This window comes from Otolemur garnettii, unplaced genomic scaffold (genome assembly GCF_000181295.1).
Source record: "Otolemur garnettii isolate 467f Iridium unplaced genomic scaffold, OtoGar3 scaffold00022, whole genome shotgun sequence".
Lineage (NCBI taxonomy): Eukaryota > Metazoa > Chordata > Mammalia > Primates > Galagidae > Otolemur > Otolemur garnettii.
The window spans coordinates 11,701,882-11,724,235 of record NW_003852417.1 but is presented as its reverse complement, the minus strand read 5'-3'; the positions used below and the strand labels follow the sequence as shown (position 1 = coordinate 11,724,235).

General features: G+C 55.0%; 1 protein-coding gene across 2 annotated transcripts; it reads left to right on the top strand.

Annotated features, from left to right (window-relative positions):
• The first annotated feature begins 409 nt into the window (after nt 1-409).
• On the top strand, nt 410-21,689 carry SDC1 (syndecan 1). 2 transcript variants are annotated; one of them, XM_012803792.2, is made up of 5 exons: nt 410-734; nt 17,217-17,298; nt 18,226-18,704; nt 19,227-19,371; nt 19,557-21,689. In XM_012803792.2, the coding sequence occupies exons 1-5, from the start codon at nt 669-671 to the stop codon at nt 19,724-19,726; spliced, it is 942 nt and encodes a 313-aa protein (XP_012659246.1). In that variant the 5' UTR covers nt 410-668; the 3' UTR covers nt 19,727-21,689. The 2 variants fall into 2 exon arrangements, with proteins under 2 accessions (XP_012659246.1, XP_023367649.1); XM_023511881.1 differs by lacking the exon at nt 410-734 and adding an exon at nt 16,206-16,350.
• Nucleotides 21,690-22,354: the final 665 nt, after the last annotated feature.

Sequence of the window (22,354 nt, the reverse complement as noted above, 5' to 3'; positions counted from 1 at the left end):
GAGCAGGGACTCCCGCGCACCTGGAGCGCGCTCCCGGTTCACGTCCAGAGGGCGCTGCAGACTCGCGCCCACAGAGGACCCTGCCCCTCCTGCCCTTCTCCCGGGCAGCGCCCCTATACTCTGAGCCGGAGAGCAAGTGGGTACACCCCGCCTCACCACCCCGGTGCAGCCGAACTTAAACGCCGGGAACCACAGTTTGCGGGAACCACCGTTCCGAAAGAGGGCGAAGCTCAGCCGCTACCTTGCTGGAGCCCGGCCCGTTCGACTCCAGGGGGCGGGACCTGGGCGGGGCTTGTTCCGGGGTGGGGCATTCTGAGGGGCCGGGCAGCTCTCGGAGGCTCGGGGGGCGGGGTCCTGGGGGTGGGGACTGGGGCTGGCCTGGAGACCTGGCGGAGCTGGGGGTGGGGGGCTAGTTTTTGCAACGGCTAAGGGCCTGTGGGTTTATTATAAGGCGGAGCTCGGCTGGAGAGGTGCGGGCCAGATCCCATCCGAGCGCAGAGGAATCTGGCAGTAGAGAGCGAACTCCAGCGGGGTACCGTAACGCCCTCGCTTAGGACAGCAGAGCGCTGGGCAGGCGCCCGAGGGAGCATCGCGCAGAGCAACCGGCGGAGCCGGCCTCAGCCCCGACCAGCGCAGCCAGCCGAGCTCCAGCCGCCGGTTCAGCCAGCATGAGGCGCGCGGCGCTCTGGCTCTGGGTTTGCGCGCTGGCGCTGCGCCTGCAGCCAGCCCTCCCGGTGAGTGCGGCCCCGGCAGGCTAGGAGGCGGCGGGAAGCCGGGGCTAGCCGCCGGCAGATGCCGGCAGAGGCACGTGGAGGGGGAGGGGAAGCGGGGACTTCCCTCCTTCCCGCGCTAGCCTAGAGGGCCAGGGACCGTGAGCCCCGAAACGAGAGCTCTACCCCAATTCCCTCCGCCGCCAGTGGATGCCACACCGATCCCGCAGTTCTGGGTAGAGGGCTGAGGCGTCCCGCGGAGCGGAGACTGCGCCGGGGCCCAGCGCTCAATTTTGTAAAACGTCTCCACATGTGTCGGAGCCCGCCAGCCCACGGCAGCGCCGGGGGTTGCCAGCTCCCACCCCCGTCGACCAGGCCACCGCGACCACTGAGCTCCCGCCGGCGACCCGGGGGATACAGTGATCGCGGCCACAGCGCCCCTCCCGCAGACCTAATTCAAACCAGACCCGTGGGCTTGCTCCTCAAGCGCCGCGGAGCCCGGCGCCGGCCCCTCGCGCGGAGGCAAGTTTGGGCGCAGTGTAACCCGCGCGGGAGCGGGCGGGCGCGTTGGCCCAGAGAGCCGGGCCAGGGCTGCGTGGGGTATGCGGGCGGACGGCTGCAGGGCCCTCGGCCTTTGCCTGGCCGGTGGAGGTGATCTGGGCCGAGCTAGCAGCTGGAGGTTCCGGGAAGTTGGCCTAGGAACGCTAGAGACCCGGAGGAGCCCAACTTCTGGACTGCTGAAGTTGAACTGGCTCATGAGGGCGCGCTCTGGTGCCGAACACGGCCGAGGCACGCGAGCGCCTTCCACGCGAGTGGACCCGGGCATGGCCTCCCCATCTCTGGCTCGGCTTTGTGCTGAAGCCGCGAAGAGGGAAGGCGGGTCCCTTGGCCCGCCCAGGAGTGCTAGGGAGAAAGGAGGGACAAATGTGGAGCTCGAGGAGGGGGGAGCCTTTTGGGTAGCACGCAGCATCCACCTTTGGCGGGGGTCAGTCCCCTTTAAAAGTGGGACGTGGCCGACAAAGAGCGGCCTGAGGGTCCCAGAAAGTGGATCTCCCGCGCCAGCCGACGTCCACTAGCCCGCCTTTCCCAATGGGGGCGCTTTGTTCTCGGCCCCTGTAACCCTTTCCTGGGAACCGCCCCGCAGCGCCGGCCCCCAACGGGGTCTGGGACCTGGGCCACCGCCAGGTGTCAGCGCCGGCCGTTGGGTGCCCACGTCCACCCCCCCAATCTCCCGCACCGGGCGGTCCTCCTGGCGGGATGGCCTGGCCATCTCTGGGGATGCGGAGGGGAGGTACGGAGCCAGGGGCTCTTCCCCTTCCGGAAGTGGCGGTCTCTCGCCACCACATCTGGACAGCTAGACTTCCCCAGCTCTGGCAACGGGAGGCGTGAGGGCAGGGCAGGAGTTCTGCCGCGGGGTGGGGGTGGGCAGGCAGTCCTCTGCTTCTAATGTGACATCTGGACGAGTGACCTGCTGCGAGTGATGCCCTCTGTAACAGTAGCTAGCTTTGGGGTCTTTGGCTCACATGAGAGGAGGTAGGTACTGTTGTTTTTGAGACTGATATGTAAACTCTCTTCCTTGCTTACCAGGTAACCTGAGCTTTCACACATTTGAAGACCAGGGGAGGTCCTTGCTGCCTATTGCATTGCTAGGGAGTTGGACCTTGCCGGGTGATGCATCTGGAGTGCCCCTGGGAGGGATGTGATTTCTGAGCTGGGTGTCTAGTGCACTCCTGGCTTTTGAGTCCAAGAAGTTGCTCTTTAGGGTTGTGGTTTCTGTGGAACTCAGATTGCGCCTGGAATTGCAGTTACGACTCTGGAGAAGACAGTGGAGTTGCTTGGCTTACCATCCTGCCCTGCCTGGCATCACCTCCCTGCTCTGTTCTCTCCAGGCCCAAGATGGGGCCTGAGCAGGGGATGCCAGGGTGGGGCATTCCACTTATTTCCAGCAGGAATCAGGGGCTGGTGGTTCCTTTGCCTGCCTTGTGTGAGGCAGACATTCCTGTGAGGTCAGAGTTTTAGTTTCCTGGAGTTCTGTGGGATGGATAGGGTGAGAGGCTACAGTACAAGGCATTATTTCTTGCCCAGAAATGTTGACACTTTACGGAGACATAGGGCTTAGGAGGCAGGAGAATCTCCAGGGGGAAAGGAAGGAGGGAGAGAGGTCTCAGGGAAGGTCCAGAGTGCAGGGGAGAGGCTTCCCAGAAGAGGGGATGCTCCACCTCATCCTGAAAGCACTGTCTTGAGCTTTGGAGTCAGACTCTGACTTGGAGTTTGGGCATTCTTTGTTCTTTTTCTCATTTTATTTTATTTTATTTATTTATTTATTTATTTATTTATTTTTTGAGGCAGAGCCTCAAGCTATCCCCCTGGGTAGAGTGCCATGGCATCACAGCTCACAGCAACCTCCAACTCCTGGGCTCAAGCGAGTCTCCTGCCTCAGCCTCCCAAGTAGCTGGGACCACAGGCGCCCGCCACAACGCCTGGCCATTTTTTGGTTGCAGCCGTTATTGTTGTTTGGTGGGCCTGGGCTGGGGATTTGAACCCGCCACCTTAGGTGTACGTGGCTGGCGCCTTAGCCGCTTGAGCCACAGGCGCTGAGCCGCTTTTTCTCATTTTATAAAGTTTAGTTTGTTGCTGTTTCCCAGCCCTTCCTTGTCTCCCTCTTATAGTGAATGCCCATGTTTGCATAAGGGGGGAGGGTGCATTGTATGTCCTAAAGAGCCCTCCTTTACCCCTTCCCTAAAAGCATAAGGCAGTTGGGATTTGATTAAAATAGGAGAAGGTGCCCATGAATGGCAGAGATCTGTCCTTGTCCAAAGGTTTGCCTTGGCCCTGGTGGGAAGCAGGTCAGAATCCCTCTAGGGACCAGCAAGGTAGGGAGTGACTCCTGGGTGCTTGACTCTGAACAGGCCAGGGAGGCTGCTAGGGCAGGAGCTTGCTCAAAACCACTCCCAGGAGACAAAAACAGGTTTGTCTAAAAAGGTTTCGCTGTTTGTGTATGTGTGTGTATCTGTGTTTCCTGCGGCCCTTTGTTTCTGCCATGTAAGAAAAATTACTTGTTCTGGAATAGTTATTTGCTGTTTTTCTCTCTTGTCTCTTTCTTGCAAGGCATAAAATCCCTTTTGCCTTAATTATGGGGGCTAGTGGAGACATTTCCCCATGGCCCGGCAGAGTGGGTGGAGGTGGAGGGGGAGGCACTGGCTGCCTCTGCTCAGGCTCAGAGCCTTCTAGAAGTGATGTCACTCCTGGCTTCAGCTCCATGGGGAGGGTGGAGCTGGTTTAAGTCTCTACCTGTGGCTCAGGATGGGGTCCAACAAAACCTCATTAGCACGGATTGGTGGGGAGAGGGGTTAGGAAGGAGAAGGGCCTGGAAAGAATTAATGAAAAGCTTTGACTTCTGCAGTATTTTATATAGGAATCTTTTCTGTTGTTGCAGAATTTTGGATTCTTGAAATCCCTTGGGAGTGAGGTGTCCTTAGTATCCAGGTTTTTTTGGTGTGCAAAGAATCCTTATTACCCTCAAAAGTATTCTTACTTTCAGCAGGACTCACTGAGATATTTATACCCCTTCCTTTATCAACAAAAACAAATGCTTGGCATGCTTTAATCGCCTCTGGATGCCAGGATCATCGTCCTTATAGTTGTGCTCAGTCAGGGCATTACCTTCCTGCTTTACAGGAGCACTTTGCCCCTATGCCAGGTGCCCCAGGTTGCCCTGTTTTGAATTCTGGTTTGTTCTTTTTCCTTTGTCCATCCCTCTGAGAGCAGCCCGAAGTGACATTTGTGTGTCCGGGGAGGTAGCAAGCAGTTTTTCTATTCAGTTCTAATTTGTTCCTTTTCTCCAGCAGGACTAAGAAACTGATCAGATTGGTTGGAATTATTTTTGAGCCAAGAGTTTTAGACTCTGAGTAGGAGTCTTGCCTGTGAGTAAGGTTCATAATCTGTGATACCCACATATGGACTTTGTGTTCCGTGTGGGCCTCAGCGGGGACCTGAAGGTTTTATTGTGCCCCTCTGCCTCCCTGCCCCCATCTAGAGAAACAAAGAGATGCTGACAAGGTGAGGCATTCAGAGGCCTCTCTCACTGAAGAGATGAGTAATCTCTTGGGGGAAGCACCTGAAGACACCCATGTCCCAAGTTCTTTACCCCGGTTTGATTTTTAAATGACTTGGCAGTGACAGGTAGCTTAGATCATTCAGGCAAGGGCCATTGTTCTATAGCCTGGACTGTTACTCTCCACTTGGGTCCTGCCTTCTCTGTCTTCACATTTGTTTTATTTGGATCTTAATTCATGTTTCTCTATAATCTGCACCCGGACCGTTTGGCGGGGCTGAGACAGTTCTGGATTAAGTAGAGCCCCAGGACTGATTCTCAACTCTGCCACTGATTCACTACGTAATCTGAGGTGAGTCACTGTCCTTCTAAGGCTTGTTGGCCTCCTCTGTAAAGCAGACCCCATAATACCTGTTCTCCTTGTCCTCATTCTGTCATTTGCCTATTCATTTCACAATGGATGTGTGAAAGTACTTTGTGATGAAAGTGCCTGAGGAAAGTTAGCTATCAGTATAATTAAGGGAGCCAAGTGCTTAGTACTTTTCTATATTCTTATTTAATATTTATCCCCTTATAATATATAATATTATCATCCCTTCTTATAGGTGAGGAAGCTAAGGCCTACAGAGGTGAGACCCCCTCCTCCCCGAAAGGGCAGCAGGGGCAGAACCAGGATTTGTGTGTGTGCCTGTGCATGCGTGTGAAGGCATGAACACATCAAGTCTCCCCTGAGAAGGCTGAATCTTGGGGGCTGGCTGAACCCCATGAGGCCTAACTGGTTTGTTGTGTAGAACCACAGATGTGAGCATTTTGGACAGGAGGGCATTGGGCTGGGCTTAGCTGGCCTGAACGGTCCTTTAGGCAAACCCTGAGCGTTGGGCAACATTCCACGTTTAGGTTGAGTTCAACTGATGGCTGCTCAGGGACAGGTGAGAGCTTACGGGAAGCCTAGTGAGACTCAGGAGGGCAGGGTGGGAAATGTGTGGGCTGTAGCCCAGACAACACCCATAGGTCTTTGGCTGGGTGTGCTGTAGCCTGTTTGGATGGTGCCCTTAAGCTGGAGCCCTGGTAGCACCAGCATGCACTGGGGAAACAATTTGTGGAATTATTAGACTATTTTTAAGCCTGGGAAGCAGGTACTATGGCACAAGTTGGGCAGCCAGAACCCAGGTTGGGTGGCTCCCTGCTGAAGGGATAGGAATGGACATTAAATGATTTTTAGGTTCACCTGGTGAATGCCAGGTCCTGCTGAAGGGATAGGAATTGGACATTAAATGGTTTTTAGTTTTGAACTATTGCCTCACTGCCATCTTCTTTTCACCAGCCAATTTTTGAGTATTGGATAGAAGGTGCCCCTTGAGGCCCTGCCTGTGACCAGAGAGAAGGAATAGGATTAAGGGAATCTGTGGAAAGAGGGCTTTTGGTGCCAGGATCCTGTACCCTGGAACACAGTACCATGTCAGTTTCTTCTCAGCTGTTCCAGCAGAGGTTGGGTTTAGGGTGGGAGCATACCTTCTGGAACCTTCCTTTGAGTGGGACATGAGGGCCCTGATAGGTTAGGCACCAGGGGAAGACAGGCATGTTTATATCCAGAAGCACAGGCTGCGGAGGTGAGGCTGCAGAGGCAAGACCCTAGGCTTGGGGCTGTGTTAGGAACTATGTAGTTACCAGATGCAGGTGGATGTGGAGAGCCCCTCCATGGCTTTCCCCAAAGACCAGCTTTATCTGTGCGATGTTATTGTGACTGCCTGCCTGGAGAGGCTTACGTTTGTGTGGAGAGGCAGCATGAGAAGAGCCCTGGTGTTCCCAGGCCTGAGTTGGGTCAGTGCTATAGGAGCTCAGAGGAAGGAGTGGTCTGAGTGTCCTCTGGAAAGTGTCCTGCTGTCTGTCATACTGCGTGTTCATGTTTGGTGGGGCTGGGAGGGTAGAGGGGAACTTACAGAGCAAGGGGAGCCTGCAGCAGGAAATTTGGGGGCTTGGGGCCATTAAGTCAGGAGCTGAGAAGTGTGGTGGCCAGACTTGCCCCACTCCCACCTGCCTGGTGACCTTTCTTGCTGATTTGTGTACTCAGTCAGACAGAGGCTTTCAGATGTTTCCCTTTCCTGCCCCTGGGCCCTCTTCCCACTAGGAGCCCCTTAAGGGTCTCTAACCTCCTGGCATTAATGGCTTTGTGGGTTGCCTAATTATATGTAGAGGATGAACCTACTCTGGCCTCAGCCCTGGGAACAACTCCTCTGCCCAGTGGGTCACCTAAGGATTGCAGCCCCATGAGAGGCTGTGTGTGCACCTGTGCATGTGTCCACACCAGGTGGATGTGGAGTGTGAGGTGGGTCCCTGCCACAGGCTTCAGCTACAGTCTTGACTCGCTTGCTCGCTGGGTGTTCCTGTTGTTAGTCTGTAGTCCCAGTTTTGGGGAAAACTGGTCACCACCTGGCCACACCTTCCTTATAAGCCAGGAAGCTCCTTCCTCTGTCTCCCTAATGGTGGTCTTTTCTCTTTGTAATTGCAGCTCTGATACCCCCTGGCTATAGAAGTCTGCAGAAGTGGCTCGGCGCCTGTGGCTCAAGCGGCTAAGGCGCCAGCCACATACACCTAAGGTGGCGGGTTCGAATCCCCAGCCCGGGCCCGCCAAACAACAATGATGGCTGCAACCAAAAAATGGCCAGGCGTTGTGGCAGGCACCTGTAGTCCCAGCTACTTGGGAGGCTGAGGCAGGAGACTCGCTTGAGCCCAGGAGTTGGAGGTTGCTATGAGCATGATGCCGTGGCACTCTACCCAGGGGGACAGCTTGAGGCTCCGTCTCAAAAAAAAAAGAAGTCTGCAGAAGTTATTCCTGCAGAGAAGGGCAGCCAGGACACCTGTTTTTCCAGCTCTCAGCTTAGCTCCCAGCCCTGTGAGGCCTGGCCAGCCCATTGCCTCCTTGTTTGCCCTTCTGCTCAAAAGGTCTCTTTCCCTTCCTCAGTTCTCAGAGCTGTGCAGTTGCAGAGACTTTGTCGTAAGAAAGGTAAAGGTGGCACTGAAAGACTTGTCTGGGCTTCATGATCATCTGCCATTATTCCTCTGGGGACTCAGGGAGAACTAGCTGCCTTAGGGTCATCTGTGGGATGGCATGTCGGTGGAGGGCAGGGCAGGGCAGGATCCTTTGAGCCTAGTGTGGGAGGCAGGAGGGTAGATGGAGGCTCCTGGGCAAGGCAGGGCTGGAGGTGGGGTCCGGGTGATGTTCTCTGTGCACATGGGGCATCCTGGCACCTGCCCCTGAGGCCCGCTCCTTAACAGGAATGAAAGCTGAGTCAGGCAGGTTGGGGCAGTGGGGAGGTAGGCGGGGTCATCGGCCCACTCATCAGCTGAGTCATGGTGCCAGGCCCACAGGTCCTCCCTGGGGACTCACCCAACCAGCCTTGACCCCCTGTGAACCCATGGTGTGCCAGCATGAGGTGGGAGTACAGTAAGGCACAGGCTTGGGGACCTGGCTTCCAGCCCTGGCCCTGCCTCTTTACTTTGAATGGCTTTGTTCATGGGTGTCTCTTGGCCTCAGCGAGCCCATCTATGAAATGGGGGAAGGGGGTGGGAAGCAGAAGTGAGGTCATGCTTTTGGGGGTATGTGGCCTGTCGTGGCTATGTGTTATGACTGGTGGGTACCTGTGGGGCTCCTGCTACCCCAGAAGGGTTCTGCCTCAAGTATTGAGGGCTTTGTGAGCCCTGCCTGGCTTGACCAGATTTAAAACCCGAGCCTGAGCACTTGCTGTGTGCACAGCCCTGCTCAGCAGGAAGGGATTCATGCCTCATCCAAGGCATGAAATGAGGCCCCACATGAAAAAGAAGTTGGCCGTTATTGGAACCAGACAGGAGGGCTGGGCTCTGTAGATAGCTCAGAAGGGCAGTGACGATGAAGGACATACCCCAGTCAGAGGGAGGGTTTTGTCCCAGAGACGGTCAATACAGCAGTTTCAAAGCAGGAGCTTGGGCTGTAAGATGGGACATTTTTGGAAGCTCCAAACATGTAAGGCTGCTTCCTGGCTATGGGAAGGATTAGGGTAAAGGGTCTTCTTGGGTGGGCAATAGGAGCTGCAGAAGCCACTAGTCTTGCTTAGGGACCACTTTTGGGCACCACTGATCTCTAGAGATGTCAAAAACTGACTATCCCACTATCATGACTTTAGCTCGAATTTAGTCTTTCCTATGTGAGGCTATGCCATGCTGTGTGTGGCCACACTGGCCCTTTGGGTGTGTTCTGTGCAACTCAGAGGGCTGAGAGACATAATTCTGGTACCTGGCCTGGTGGGCAGAGGAGAGTTGCATGTCCCTCAGGGTGGGATCTGGGAGGGAACTTCTGGAGGACTAAGGAGCTTGTGCCCACTCAAGGCATCTGGCATCCAGAAGGCCCTTCAGGACTTTGGCTCTGGCCTTGCTGCCCATGGCACTGACACCAGGAGTGGCCCTGATGATCCAGGGGCTCTCCCTAGTCGGGGATGAGATTGTGTCAGCCCCATGGCTGGGGCACAGAGTGGCGTTGGCTCTACTCCTCCTCAGTCTCCTGGCATCCCTACCTCCTAGAAACTTTCTGGGGCCTTGGAGGTCCTATATCCCAGGTCCTGTATCCTGTTCTGGACAGACATAGTGGGCAGGTTTGAACTTGCAGGGCTCTGGGCTGTGCGGTGTTTTGGGAACCTCTGGACCATCATGGAAGTTTATGTCACTCCAGCTTCTCCCAGAAAAAAACACAGCAGTGCAATGCTGCTGTTATAGAGGTTGTATCTTTGCCAGGATGGGGCCTGAGGGAGGGCTTTGGGTAGTCCTACCTGCAACAGGTGTTCTGAAGGGGACCTGGAGCTGGGGACTGAGCACAGGTGGAGTTCTCCCTGGGGTCAAGCCTAGTTGTTAAATCCAGGAAGGTGGCCCCTGAGCCATGTGGGTGAATTTTAACAGTGACCTGGGTGTCCTGGGCTCAGGAGCAAGGAGCCTCCAGTGGAGGAGGGTCATTCTTACAGATCCTCCTGAGAGCTGGGCCTGGCTACCTGAGCTTGAATGCCTGGGTCTGCCTGCCTTTGAGGTACCCTGTCTGGGGTCCTGAAGCCATGGGGTGGACAGGGGAAGTAGGACCCAGAACTAGCTGGCTAGTCTGTGGTGGTTAGTCCCAACTCAGGCTGGAGAAAAGAGTAGTTCTGTGACGGCTAGGAAGGGCCAAGGACATGGAGTCTGGCCCACCTGGATCACATCCCAGCTTTGTCTCTTCCTTCCTGTGTAGTCTTGGGCATGATTCTTCCCCTCCCTCTAAGCCTCATTTTCCTCATTTATAAAATGGAGTTTCTGTCATCCTGCCTCAGGGCTTTGGGAAGGAGTCAGGTAAGTAACATGTGAGATATGATTGGGGGCCCCTTCCTTGCCTGGAGCAAAGAGGAGCACATCTGGGCAAGCACTGAAGCTGAGCTGCCATGGGGAGCCCCTAGGGTGCCCCTGTGGCCGTGACCGGGCATGAGTGCAGTCTGACCCAGCGGGCATATAGTCAGTGTGATGGCCTGCTGCTCTGATCCCAGCAGTCATGACATAACATGGTCTGCAAACATAGCTTTTGCCCCTTCTCAGAGGCCTGAGCCTTCCCAGGCAGGCCAGACTTTGCTCTCCTCTGCCTGAGCCTCTGCCAGGGGCTGCCTCCTAACCTGGGGAGGTAAGGGCTGGGCTGGTAGGCACCATGGCAACCCATGTGGGGCACAGTGGCCTGGGCCCCAACCTTCTGGCTGAAGTTTGTCCTGGAGAAGAAGCTGGGTTCTCTGTGGAGGCCGACTATGCTGGGCTAGGCTGTGAGGGGTGGAGAGGGTCCTTCCCTGTGCTTCCTCCAGTGGAAGTGATGGCTGTTTTATTCTGCCTGTTGGCTGCACCGTGATGGGTGGTTCACAGCACACCTGCTGGCCCCTACTTCAGTGCCTTGTGCCCTTGGTCAGGTGACATTCTCCCTTTGCCTCAGTTTCCTCATCTGAAAGATGGACGTGGTACCACAATCTACGGTGGTTGTGAAGATCAATTAATTCAAGGAAAGTGCTTAGATTAGTGCCTGCCACATAGTACTCAGGAAATACCAGCTGAGATTATTACTACCTTTTGAAGGCCCAATTCAGGTGTTTGTATTGTTTGAGAACCCCCAGGTCAGCCAGAAGCTTAGATTTTTCTCCCATCCCTGACTGTCCCTGAGCCCTAGGTAAGGTCTTGTGGCCACGTCCCTGCCCTGGGGTCACTCTGAGCCCCTTACGACTGAGACTGCACGTATAGTCTCCCCTTCAGCTACCTCTGCACCAGAAGAGGCCGTGAGGGGCCAGGGGCTCTGTGCTTTGCATTTAAGGCTGTTAAAATCTCCCATCTGGTCAGGAGGAGTACAGGCCGCTTGAGCTGGGGCCCACCAGGAATCTTAAGGAGTGGCCCAGCTTCTTCAGACACGGCCTTCTCAGAAAATTTTGTCTTCCATCATCCAGGCCAGAAGGTACCAGCACCACCCCTCCTTTGGGAGCCCCCTGGGACCTCTTCAAGGATATTCTGCCCTTCCTGTGTCTCTGTCCAGGCTCCTCAGCCACCTCAGTGTCCACTCGGTCTGAATTGTACTTCTGAGAGGCAGGTTCCCAGGCTAGCCCATTGTTCTCCTGTACGTGGGAGGAGAAGCCATCCGTGTACATCTGTGGCTCAAAAGGAGGAACAAAGGGAATTTGGTCTTCCTTTCTTGGGTATGGCATTGCTCATGTCCACATTCTGACAAAGGTTATAAACTTTGCTCTCGGCGTCTTTCAGCCTTCCTTTTATCATCCTTTCTCATCTTCTGTGGCTCCTACCCACTCTCGGTGCCCCTCCCCCATACAGAACTGATTTATGCTATACTGCGAGTGACTGTTACCCCTTTGCACTCCAAGAAGCATTTTTGTTTTCAAGGGGATATTATATAATGACAGGGACACTGATGGGAGAGCTTTTGGTGATAAACTTGGGGCATGTTCTTCCTCCCCCCATAGACACAGCTGGAGCCCTGGCTGGCTGCAGGTGTGTCAAAAGCTACAGTTTCTGCCTCTGTGAAACTTGGGGCCACTTTATTTAGCCAGTGCAGGAGGACACATGCCAAGGGTATCAGGTCCCCAAGCTTGTAGGACTTCAGTTTTGGGGGCCCTCCTAGCATGGGACCTGGAGACTAGCAGGGGACAGGAGGGAGCCTTCAGAGAGCTGCTAAGGCTGGGGGAAGGGAGGTGCCCTAGAGGCTTTGGCTGCCCCCTCGTTCCCAGAGTCACCTTGATTTGGGATCTCTGTGGTATCCTGCCTAAGCCACAATTCCCTTGGGAAGCTGGCGATGATGATTTCAAGTCCATGGGAACAGGTGTCCCTGTCTCCCCACTCACAAGTTTGCCACTGCTGAGTCCCATGTTGCACTGGACCACCCCTCAGTTGGGCAGCTTGCTGTGGCTGCTGCGTCTGGCTGTCCCTGGAGGGTAAGCGTTGACTCCCCAGCCAGAGAGCATGCGGGAGTAGAACCACAGATTTGGGCCTATGAGCCCTCTTGCCACCATTTTCGCCAAACCCTCGTTGTATAGATAACCTGAGGCAAGGTGTTTTCCAGTTAATTCAGGAACAGAGCTCAGGCTGTAACCAGGGTTTCCTCATCCTGGGTCTGATCACTTCCTTTGGCCATCCTGTGGTGGCTGATGCTGTGGGTCCTTGAGGAAGGAGCATGTGACAAGCCTTGAGGAACAGACCCCTGTCTGGCTCCCAGAACAGCACCAGGCACTGAGGCTGGCAGTGCCTGGGCTGGGTGGCCTTGCCCAGTGCTGAGTGCAATCTCGCCCTGCCTGGCCCAGCCCAGCCCAGGTTCTGACAGGTGGGGAAAAGCAGAGGAACTGGTCTTCCAGCTCTGTGGCTCCACACCCAGCCCTGCGCTGAGCCTGTTCGGAGACTAGTCCTGGCACGTGGGCCACCGAGGCAGGCGCCAGATCCGTGAGAGGAGTAGGCTTGGGGGTGCTGGTGGAAACACTGACCTGGCTTGGGCATTGGGGCTGGCACTGGGCTGCTGAGATTTCCCTCTCTCAACAAAACACCCCTGGCCACTGGGTACTCCAACAGGCAGGGGCAGGGCTAAAAGGCTTGTGCTGTGACTTTGATCTCGATTTCCCATCTGGGAAGCCCTGACATTGCACTGAAGGGAAAATGCTACTGGAAAGATGTCTTTAAAGTCAAGCACTATGCCTGCTGTCCCTCAAGCTGAGCCCCTGTGCTGGAACCCCCACTCCCTACCCCTCCACCTCTGAGGCAAAGTGTCAGAGTGGGAACTACCAAGAGATGTGTAGAGGGTGCTATGTGGTGGGGAGCCCAGCAGTGCCTCCAGGGCTGAAGGCCACAGGAACCTCCTGGCCTGCCTGCTTGGTCCCCTCCCACCCTGGGCCGGCTGTCACTCCCTGCCTGTCTTGCCCCGGCAGGTCCCAGCTTGCCTTGTTCTCTGTGGAGAGTCAGGGAGCTGATAAAATATGGTGCCTGTCCCCAGAAATGCTGATGCTGCCTGGAGGCACCTGGGGGCTCCTCCCTCCTGGGAGTGGCTCTGGCAGGGAGAGTTCAGGGTCTTGAGGCCCAGCCTGGAGCTCTGTGGCCTCAGCAGCCCTCCCTGCCAGGATGTGGAGTTAGGAAATAAGCCTTTGGAGAGCAGTGATGGGTCTGCCACCACCTGCGCATCCAGGGGCAGGTGGGGCCCCAGTATCTCCTGGGCCCTCCTCCCATCCACCTCCTGCATGGGTCTGTGGCCTCCTTATCACCGTGCGCCCCCAGCCTAGACTGTCAGAACCATAAGGGAGTTTAGGATTATCCAGCCTAGCCGCTTCCATTGTCTGGGTGGGGGAAGGTCCAGAGAGAGACAGAGAGCTGCCCAGGTCACCCAGCGTAGGGGCTGAGGAACAGGATTTCCCCTTTCCCTGCGACCCTTGGTCTGACCTGCCTGGTCAGTTAGTGTTTAATCAGGACCAATGAACAAGGTTGAGTGGCTCCCTACAGAGGGAAAGTGGTCACAGACCCACACTGCAGGGCAGCAGGGCCCTCAGGAGGCTGCAGGGTGGGAATGGGAGTGGGTGTTTTGCAGCATTCCCTGGCACCCCTAAAATTGTACACTGAGGCCCTGCAGCCCATGCTTCCCACTTGGCCTTCACCCCTAGGCTCACCCTGGGCAGCTCTCCCCTGCTGGGTCAGGCCAGTAGAGGGAAGGTGGAGGGCTGGGTCCTCCTAGGCTGGCTTTAGGCAGACGCTCCTGCTTTTCCTTATGACCTGCTGCTGGCAGTGCCAGAATCAAAGGGTAATGGGGGAAAGTGTTTCCTGCCTCACAGCCTCCTTCCTGCTGGGCCAAAGCCCTGACCCCAGAACTCCTGGAGCCCAAGAGCCCAGGGTGGCTAAATGCAGATGGGTTCACCATTCTCTTACTCCCCGTCCCTTAGACTTCATGTGTCCCCAACTTCAGATGAGTCAAACCTTCTGGCTTTGGGCTTTCAAATCAATGTCTGCCTTGTGGGTAAGGAAGGGGCAGGGTGGGTGGCCCTTGCTCTGAGCAAACAATGCGCAGGCACCTGGTCTGTGCTTACCACAGGTTGTCGATCTGTTACATAGACAGCTCATTTTCCTGAGACTTCTAGAGAGTAAAGGCTGGCTTGCTTTCTTCCTGCCCAGGCAGCAAGAGGGTTGTGAACTGAGCCCATCGGTCCTGACAGGGCCAGCGTGTGGCAGACTGTTCCCACGGCAGGCCTGGGAGATGAAACCAGAAGTCCCACCAAAAACTTTAGACTTAGCTGGTTCTTTGGTAACCCAAGTTCAAACTCAGCAATTTCTGAGTTCTCAGCCCCCTCCTCCCCAGGGTGCCGAAACCTCCCATTTCCTTTTCCGAGGTGCTGTCACAGAAGGTCCAAGTTGGAGGAAGTTTGGGAAGTCACTAGCCTGTATCCAGAGATGGGGGAGAGGTTCCTTGAGGCCAGGGAGTTGGTTTCAGTGGAGAAAGCTTTTGCTTAAGAGTTTGTTGTGTAAACAAGATCACAGAGGGATAAGCAGGTGGAGCTAAGGGAACAAATTGCTTTTAGGAACTGGGCAGACCTAAAGTCTTACCTAGTCGGGGAGAAGCCCAGCTCTTGGGAAACTGTTGACTGGTTTGGGCTTTTCTGTGTAGGTGAGGGGTCAGCCTCCCTGCTGTTCGCCTGGGTCTGAGCAGGCTGTGTCTTCAAGGTTGTACGTGGGCCCCAGTGTGCATCCTCTCTACAAGCTTCAGTTACCTCATCTGTCCAGTAGAACCTGGATCTGATGACTCTGGCTTCTCCTGGAAAGTTCAATACTCTTTACAACACAGTAGAGGCTCGTGTGGTCAAGCCCCCATTCCCAGCCCCAGTTCGAGCTTTCTCCCTAAGGAAAGGTGTCCATGTAGCAGGATAGGGCAAGGTGGAGGCCTTGGGCCAAGGTGAAGCTATGATCTCAGTGAGTGTGGGTGGGGGGTACCCTCTCTGTGCCTATTTGGTGGGTGGCATTCTTTGCTGCAGATGGGCACAGTCTTGGAGGAGGCTAGAGGCAGCATCAAAGCTCTGTGGAAGCATCACAAGTATTTGAAGCACCAGGGGAGGGTATGGATAGGATGTGGCCTGATATGGGGGAGGGATGAACTATGACTATTTATTCTAGATGGGTCATGGTGGGCTGCAACTGTTCACTGTAGATGGGCCATGAAAGGCCCTTCTAGGGTCAAAACCTTACTTAGGAGGAAAGGGAGGGAACAGTTTTGCTTTTGTACTTTCAAAGGAAGTTCAGTGTTATTTCTAGTCTTGCAGTTTCTACACGTGTCTGAAGTGTCCCTCAGACCTGGGCCCCTGTAGAGATACAGCCTCCATCTGGTCCTACTCTATTGTAGGGCTGCCTCATGAGGCCAAAGGTCATGGCTAGCCCTCCCTTCTCTACTCTACTCAAGAGTAAGGCCCACCAGCCCGTGGCCAGGGCTTGGCAAGGCCTCTTGGGCTGAGGTGGCCCTGTTTCCTTAGAGCCCAGCCTTAGGGAGGCCCTTCCCTCAGTCTATGCAGAGGCTGGTGGTGAGCTGGCACCCTCCTGCCCCTTCTTCTCATGAGACCCCGTCCTCTTCCATCCCACCCTTTCCTCAGGGCTGTTGGCATCTGGGTTGCATGTGCCCCAGAGTCCCTCTTCCCTAGGCTGAGTAGCTTCCACTCCCTTAATTAGAGCAATGGCCTCTATTTGTGGCATTTACTATGTGCCAGGCTCTGTTAGGTTCTTTACTTGTGTAACTTAGTGGAATTTTTGCACTGGTCTTGGAATGTAGGTGTTGCTATTATCCTCAATTTGTAGACAAGGAGACTGAGGCCAAAAGTTTACTGTCATCCCCAGGATCACATGACTAGTCAGTGGCAGAGGTCAGGGGTGTCTAAAGCCTGTGTGTTGATCTGTGTTCTGCTTCTTTATTTATTCTTTGTTCTGGTCTCTAACATTGGGGCCCTCCAAGGATTGGCAGCATAGCAGGTGGGGTTGCTTGGGTCAAAGCCTTGCTGCTGAATAGAACTCTTAATGCACCTTTCCTGACACTGGATGCCCGGTGGAAAGGTGGGTCCTCCTTTCCCCTCTTGCTGTCCTGGGACCAGGGTTGGCGCAGAGGTGGTCCTGACTTTCTCCCTGCATCCCAGGGTTTCTGTACACTGTACATTCCATCTCCTCGGGCTCTGCCTCAGGAATGGGGCATAGGTTTTCACTCAGCCATTTGGAGCTGGCCCAGGGAGGTGGCATTCCTGGAGCTGCCGTTTGCAAACAGGACCCCTCCCAGGTCCACAGCCTGTTTCCTGGAGCCTTCTCAGTACAGAGAGCTTTCCAGATGAGCCTCGTGACTACCCTATGGTAGACAATATTCTGACCAGAGGCTCTGAACCCGGTCCTTACTGTAGAGGGGAGCCTGGGCCAGGTGTGGTGAAGAGCAGCATGGCCAGGGCTGGGGCTGCCCTGTGTGGGCAGAGCGGTCCCTAGTGTCCATACCTGGAGTCTAATATGCTTGGAGGCATCCTTTCTAGATTCAGGTTGTTATGGGATTGTCCTTAGGGTTCTTGGAAGCCCCCTAGAGGGGCAGTGTCAACAATCTTGGCCCCTAGACCTCTGTGGCCACCAGCCCCCAAGACTTGATCCTCAGTGGTGGGTGAACTTATGGGGTCCCCAAGGCCCACAGCCTGTGCTCCTAGTAGTAGCATCTGCCCTAAAGTTTTGGGGCTCCCTTACTAACTGAGTTCGGTGACGGCCCTGCACTGAGCACCAAGGTATAGCGGCCCAAAGGGCTGCTCAGAACCACATGAGAGGGCTTCTTACTTGGCACCTGGGTTGTGCAGGCTGGGAGGTGCTCATCGGCTATCTCTGGTGCTCACTGGCTGTCAACAGTAGGGCGCTGGCCTGGACTCTACTCACACCTTTTTCTGATCCTTTTCCAGCAAATTATGGCCACAAATGTGCCCCCTGAAGATCAGGATGGTTCTGGAGATGACTCTGACAACTTTTCTGGCTCAGGTGCAGGTAAGGCTCACATAGGCTGTGCTGGGGCAGTGGAAAAGGTGCTGGTGCTTATTGAGTACACACACATACACACACATACACACATACACACACACCCCGGTACCTGTCCTTGCCCAGCTGGGTCTGAAGAGGGTTGCTGAGGAAAAGCATGGATCTGTGCTGTGCTGAGCAGCCTGTTATGGAGAAAACGTGCGGGGGATGAAGTGGAAGCCCCGGGATCCTGCTGCACACAGGCTTGTGCTCCCCTCTTCACTCTCTAGGCAACCACAGAACCCACCTTGGGAAGGTTATTTGACTTCTGGAAGCCATGTTTTCTCATCTGTGAAATGGGAATAGTACTTTGACCTGATAAGTTTCTTTCGAGCTGTGACGCAGCACAGGGCCTGCTGGGCGGTAGCTTTTCCATCCATGTTCCCTTCCTAATTTTCTCTTTTCGTGAGCAAGAGAAATTTCTGAGCTGGAGATAGTCAGGGAGGACTGTCAAAAGAGGTGGCTTCTGAGGGAACCTTAGAAGAGGGATGAGAGCTGAGGAAGACACACAGGCCATCCTTGGGGAGGTTGGCATCTATTTTTGGGAGCAGGAGCCTTTCTGGGGAGCGGGCAGGTGGGACAGGGAGGGGCCAGAGAGGTGTGTACACTGGGGGTAAGGTAGTGAGCCTCTGAAGGATGCCACCCCCCAACCCTCACCATGGCTGCAGGAAAGCTTCTTCCCTGATGGCCTTGTACCTTTCTCAGGGCTTCCGAGACCAAGCTGCCCCAGGCACATGGAGCAGGAAGAGGTGGCTCTCCTTGTCCATTTTCAAGTGGAGTTTGGCCTCAGCTCCACCCAGGGCACAGCTTCTTAGGGGAGGGAGGATTGCTGTCCTTGCTGGTCTGGGTGCTCTGGGGCCTCCTCCCAACCAATACACTCTGCTACTGGCCCTACAGGTGCTTCTCAAGATATCACCTTAACGCAGCAGACCCCCTCCACCGGGAAAGACATGTGGCTCCTGACAACCACATCGACAGCTCCAGAGCCCACTGGCTTGGAGCCCATAGCAACCTCCACCTCCATCCTGCTGCCTGGAGTGGGGCCCGAGGAGAAAGAGGCTATAGTCCTGGCAGAAGCAGAGCCTGGCCTCACTGGCCAGGAGCAGGAGGCCACCCTCCCACCCAAGGAGACCACGCAGTTCTCAACCACCCATCGGGCCACAACAGCCAGAGCCACCACAGCCCAGGCACCTGTCACCTCCCACTTCCATAGGGAAATGCAGCCTGACCACCACGAGACCTCAGCTTCTGCAGGACCTGGCCAAGCGGACCCTTACATTCCCAGTGTAGAGGACAGAGGTCGTTCTGCCACTGAGAGGGCTCCTGAGGATGGAGTTTCCAGTCAGTTCCCAGGGGGAGAGGGCTCAGGGGAGCAGGTAAGCAGCCTCTGCCTTTCTTGAGACTTTGGGTGGCCCCTAGTGCCTGGCACACAGTAAGACCAACATCCTGAGCCCAGCGAGCATAGGGGCCCACCTTCCTCTGCCCGCAGGGCCTCCCCTAGAGCAGGACAAACCACTCATAAGGTCAGAGCAAAAGAGTCCTTAAAGATCACCAAAGAGGGCTTCTGAAACTAACTCAGTCCCTGCTGCGAGAATGAAAATTCTACTAAGTTTTATTTTTTATCTTGTAGCATCATGGGGATTTTGCACATTACACTAAAATAAGTCTTCTTATTTTTACACAAAGATGTGTGCTTTGTATACAAACAAGTTTTTGAGATATCTGTGTCATGGCCCAGCCAGGGTCTGTTGTGATGTGGCACAAGGGCTGGGCTTTGGGTCCCAGAGGTGGGGTCTAGGTGTGAGTGGCAGGGGTGATCAGAGTCGGGCACTGGCCATGGGGCTGGATGCTGCTGCTGGCTGTGGCCTGGCCCCCCTGACCTGTCCTGCCTTCCACAGGACTTCACCTTTGAAACTTCTGCAGAGAACACAGCTGTGGTGACTGAGAAGGCTGTGGAACCTGACCACAGGAATCAGTTCCCAGAGAAGGAAGGGGCCACGGGGGCCTCTCAGAGTCTCCTGGACAGGAAGGAGGTACTGGGAGGTGAGTTGGGTCTCAAGTGGGTGGTTGGGGGATGAGCTGCTGCTCTGAGGTGGGAGGGGCTGTTTTTAGCCCTGGGGTTGAGAGCTGATCACAGCCAAGGCCACCTCTAGGGCTGCCCAGTAGGGAGGGACTGTACATGGCCCCAGGAGTCATGAGCTGAGCAACTCCCTTTCTGCCCGCCCTAGGGGTCATTGCTGGAGGCCTGGTGGGGCTTATCTTCGCTGTGTGCCTGGTGGGCTTTGTCCTATACCGCATGAAGAAGAAGGATGAGGGCAGCTACTCCCTGGAGGAGCCAAAGCAAGCCAACGGCGGTGCCTACCAGAAGCCCACCAAGCAGGAGGAGTTCTACGCCTGACAGGGGCACCGTCCTCCCCCTCTCCCACCACTCACTAGGCCCCCACTTTTCTCTTCTGTGAAGAACTGCAGGCCCTGGCCCCCTGCTGCCACGCCACCTTCCCAGCACTCCGGCCCGCCGGCTGCTCTCTGCCCACGGAGTCCTGGGGTGCACGGGGAGCTCCACTCTGCTTCTCTGACTTCTGCCTGCAGACTTGGGGCACAGAGGGTTTCTTGCATATGATCTTGCTACCATAGCTGGCGCCTGGCGTCATACTGTTCTGACTTGGTTTCCCCTAAGTGGAGCAGCTCCTCCCCAGGCCCAGCTCTGGAGAGAAAGGGGACCCAACTGAGTTGGATCTGGATGGCCCTCTGTGGGTGGCGGCTTTGGGCTAATACATCTAGAGCACTTACTGGTAGATCCAACAGTCTGGGGGGTCTTTGACCACTGAGTGGCTGGAGAGGGCAGTTCAGGGCTTCTTCAGAGTTCATGCTGTTTCATGGGGAAGTTGAATTTAGGTATCAATTTGGTTTTGCACATGTTCCCTCTGGTTTCTTTGTTCATAGCCCCAGTAGACCTTTGTTACTTCTGAGGTAAGTTGACTTGGTATCCCCCTTCTTGCTTCCCTAATCTATAGTCCGGAGACAGCATCAGGGTTAAGAAGGTTTTTTTTTTTTTTTTTTTTTAAACTAGGAGAACCAAATCTGGAAGCCAAAATGTAGGCTTAGTTTGTGTGTTGTCTTGGAGTTTGTCACTCATGTGTGCAACAGGGTATGGACTGTCTCTGTCTGGTGGCCCCATTTTGGGTGGCCTATTGGTGGGCTGGCCAGTCCCTACTGCCATGGGGCCACCCCTACTTTTGAGCAGTGGTGCCTGTGACCTTGAGCTCATGGCCACACTGTGGCTTGTGCTGCCGTGACATTGGAGGAGCCCGTGTGAAGTGAATGGTGGAGGCACATGCTGGGTATGGAGAAAGGACCTCAGAGTGGGTGAGTGGGTAGCAGTGGCCCAGAGACTCTCTTGCAGACCTTGCCCCTCCTGCCTTGAGCACCCTATCTGGGGGATGCTTCCTGTTGAAAGTTGACAAGAGGTGTCTTGGGCACAGCTAACTCTATGCCTCCATCAAGGACCAGGTTCACCCTTAGCTCCTGTGGCCCTGCCCTGGGCTGGAATCAGGAATGTTTTCCAAAGAGTAATCGTCTTTTGCTTTGGCAAAACTCTACTTAATCCAATGGGTTTTTCCCTGTACAGTAGATTTTCCAAATGTAATAAACTTTAATATAAAGTAGCCCTGTGATCTCTACCGCCTTCTTCTTCTTTCCTCTGTGCTTTGTGTAGACGTGACCAGACTTTTCTGCAAACACCAACGTATTGGGAAACTTGGCTGGCATCTCTGTGCCTTCATTTTTCCCAGGTGGAGGGATTCTGAGTCCAGAGTCCCTCTGGTTTATTTGTCTTGTTTTGACTGAAATTCTTCTGGAGGTTGGTAGGTTCAGCCAAGGCTTTATAAGGCCCGATTTCAACTTCTGTGTTGCTGAGCTTGAAACCCCATCTTCTAAATGGCTAAAGAAGGTGGGTGGCTCTGCACAGCTTGACCTGAGGCTGCTGGCCCGGATGGAGATGTGGAACCGAGGCCTGCCTCACACACACTTTGGACAGCACACTTCCTCTGGGACCAGAGGCCTCCAACCCAGGGCTCCCGGGTACTCCTGCACTTGCTTATTTAATTTGACAATGTTCCAGCGGCTCTGTTGGCCACTCCAAGAGGTGGGCTGGTCTGTGGATCAGAGACATACCGCCAAACGGGGGCAACTATGCCCTTTGTTCAATACTGGGACTTTCTGCCCGGAGTGTATGACTGGACATGGCTTGGGGGGGAGGGGTTTGTGACCATGCTCATCTAGTGGTCTGTGGGACGGCGCCCCGGCCTTTGGCTGGGCCCATTCGTGTAACTGCAATAAATGGTACTTGTCATTTTGGGCAATGGCTGCTGTGTTGGTGATTGAGTCTCTTCTTGACCTGGGGGTGTCCTGCCCTATCACCTTTGGGGGTGGGAGCCTATATCAGTCTCTTCTTCGAGGTCAGGAGGGGCTGATTCCAAGTTTGCTATCCTGGTTGCTCCTCGTGTGATTCCTAAAAACTCACTAGCAAATAGCCTTAAGTGCCAAAGATCTTAAAAGGTCATCTGCACATGAGGGAACGTAGCAGTGGGCGAGTTGGGGGCTGAGGAAGCACAGGCACTGCACTGCAGGGGCATCTAGTGACACCCCCACCCTACTCAGTTTCCACCCATGGCATGGCCTGCTGTGTGTGGGAGTGTGTGCTTGCCTGTTGCGTGTGTATGCAGGGCTTACTGGATTTGCCCACTGTCTGGCCCTGGTGCAGGTCAGCCCCTGACTCTAGCCCCCAGGCATGTCTTAGGCAGTAAGAGCAGGAGGGCCCATTCCATTCTGGCCTCTGCACCTGCTGATAGGGCAGGGATAGCAGGCTCCAGGCAGCTTTATAGGATGGAGAATTGTACTCCTCTCTGCCACATTGTGCTCCAAAGGACCTGGAGGCAGGCATGAAGTCCATAAGGTCATTCATTCACTCAACAAACTGAAAACACTCAGTGCCTATTTTCTTTTCTTTTCTTTTTTTTTTTTTTTT

Bases quoted from the DNA above. Each gene is read 5' to 3' on its own strand.
- SDC1 (XM_012803792.2), top strand. From the start codon at position 669: ATGAGGCGCGCGGCGCTCTGGCTCTGGGTTTGCGCGCTGGCGCTGCGC. The intron at 735-17,216 runs GTGAGTGCGGCC...ATCCTTTTCCAG, and splicing joins GCCTGCAGCCAGCCCTCCCG to CAAATTATGGCCACAAATGT. The intron at 18,705-19,226 runs GTAAGCAGCCTC...TGCCTTCCACAG, and splicing joins GAGAGGGCTCAGGGGAGCAG to GACTTCACCTTTGAAACTTC.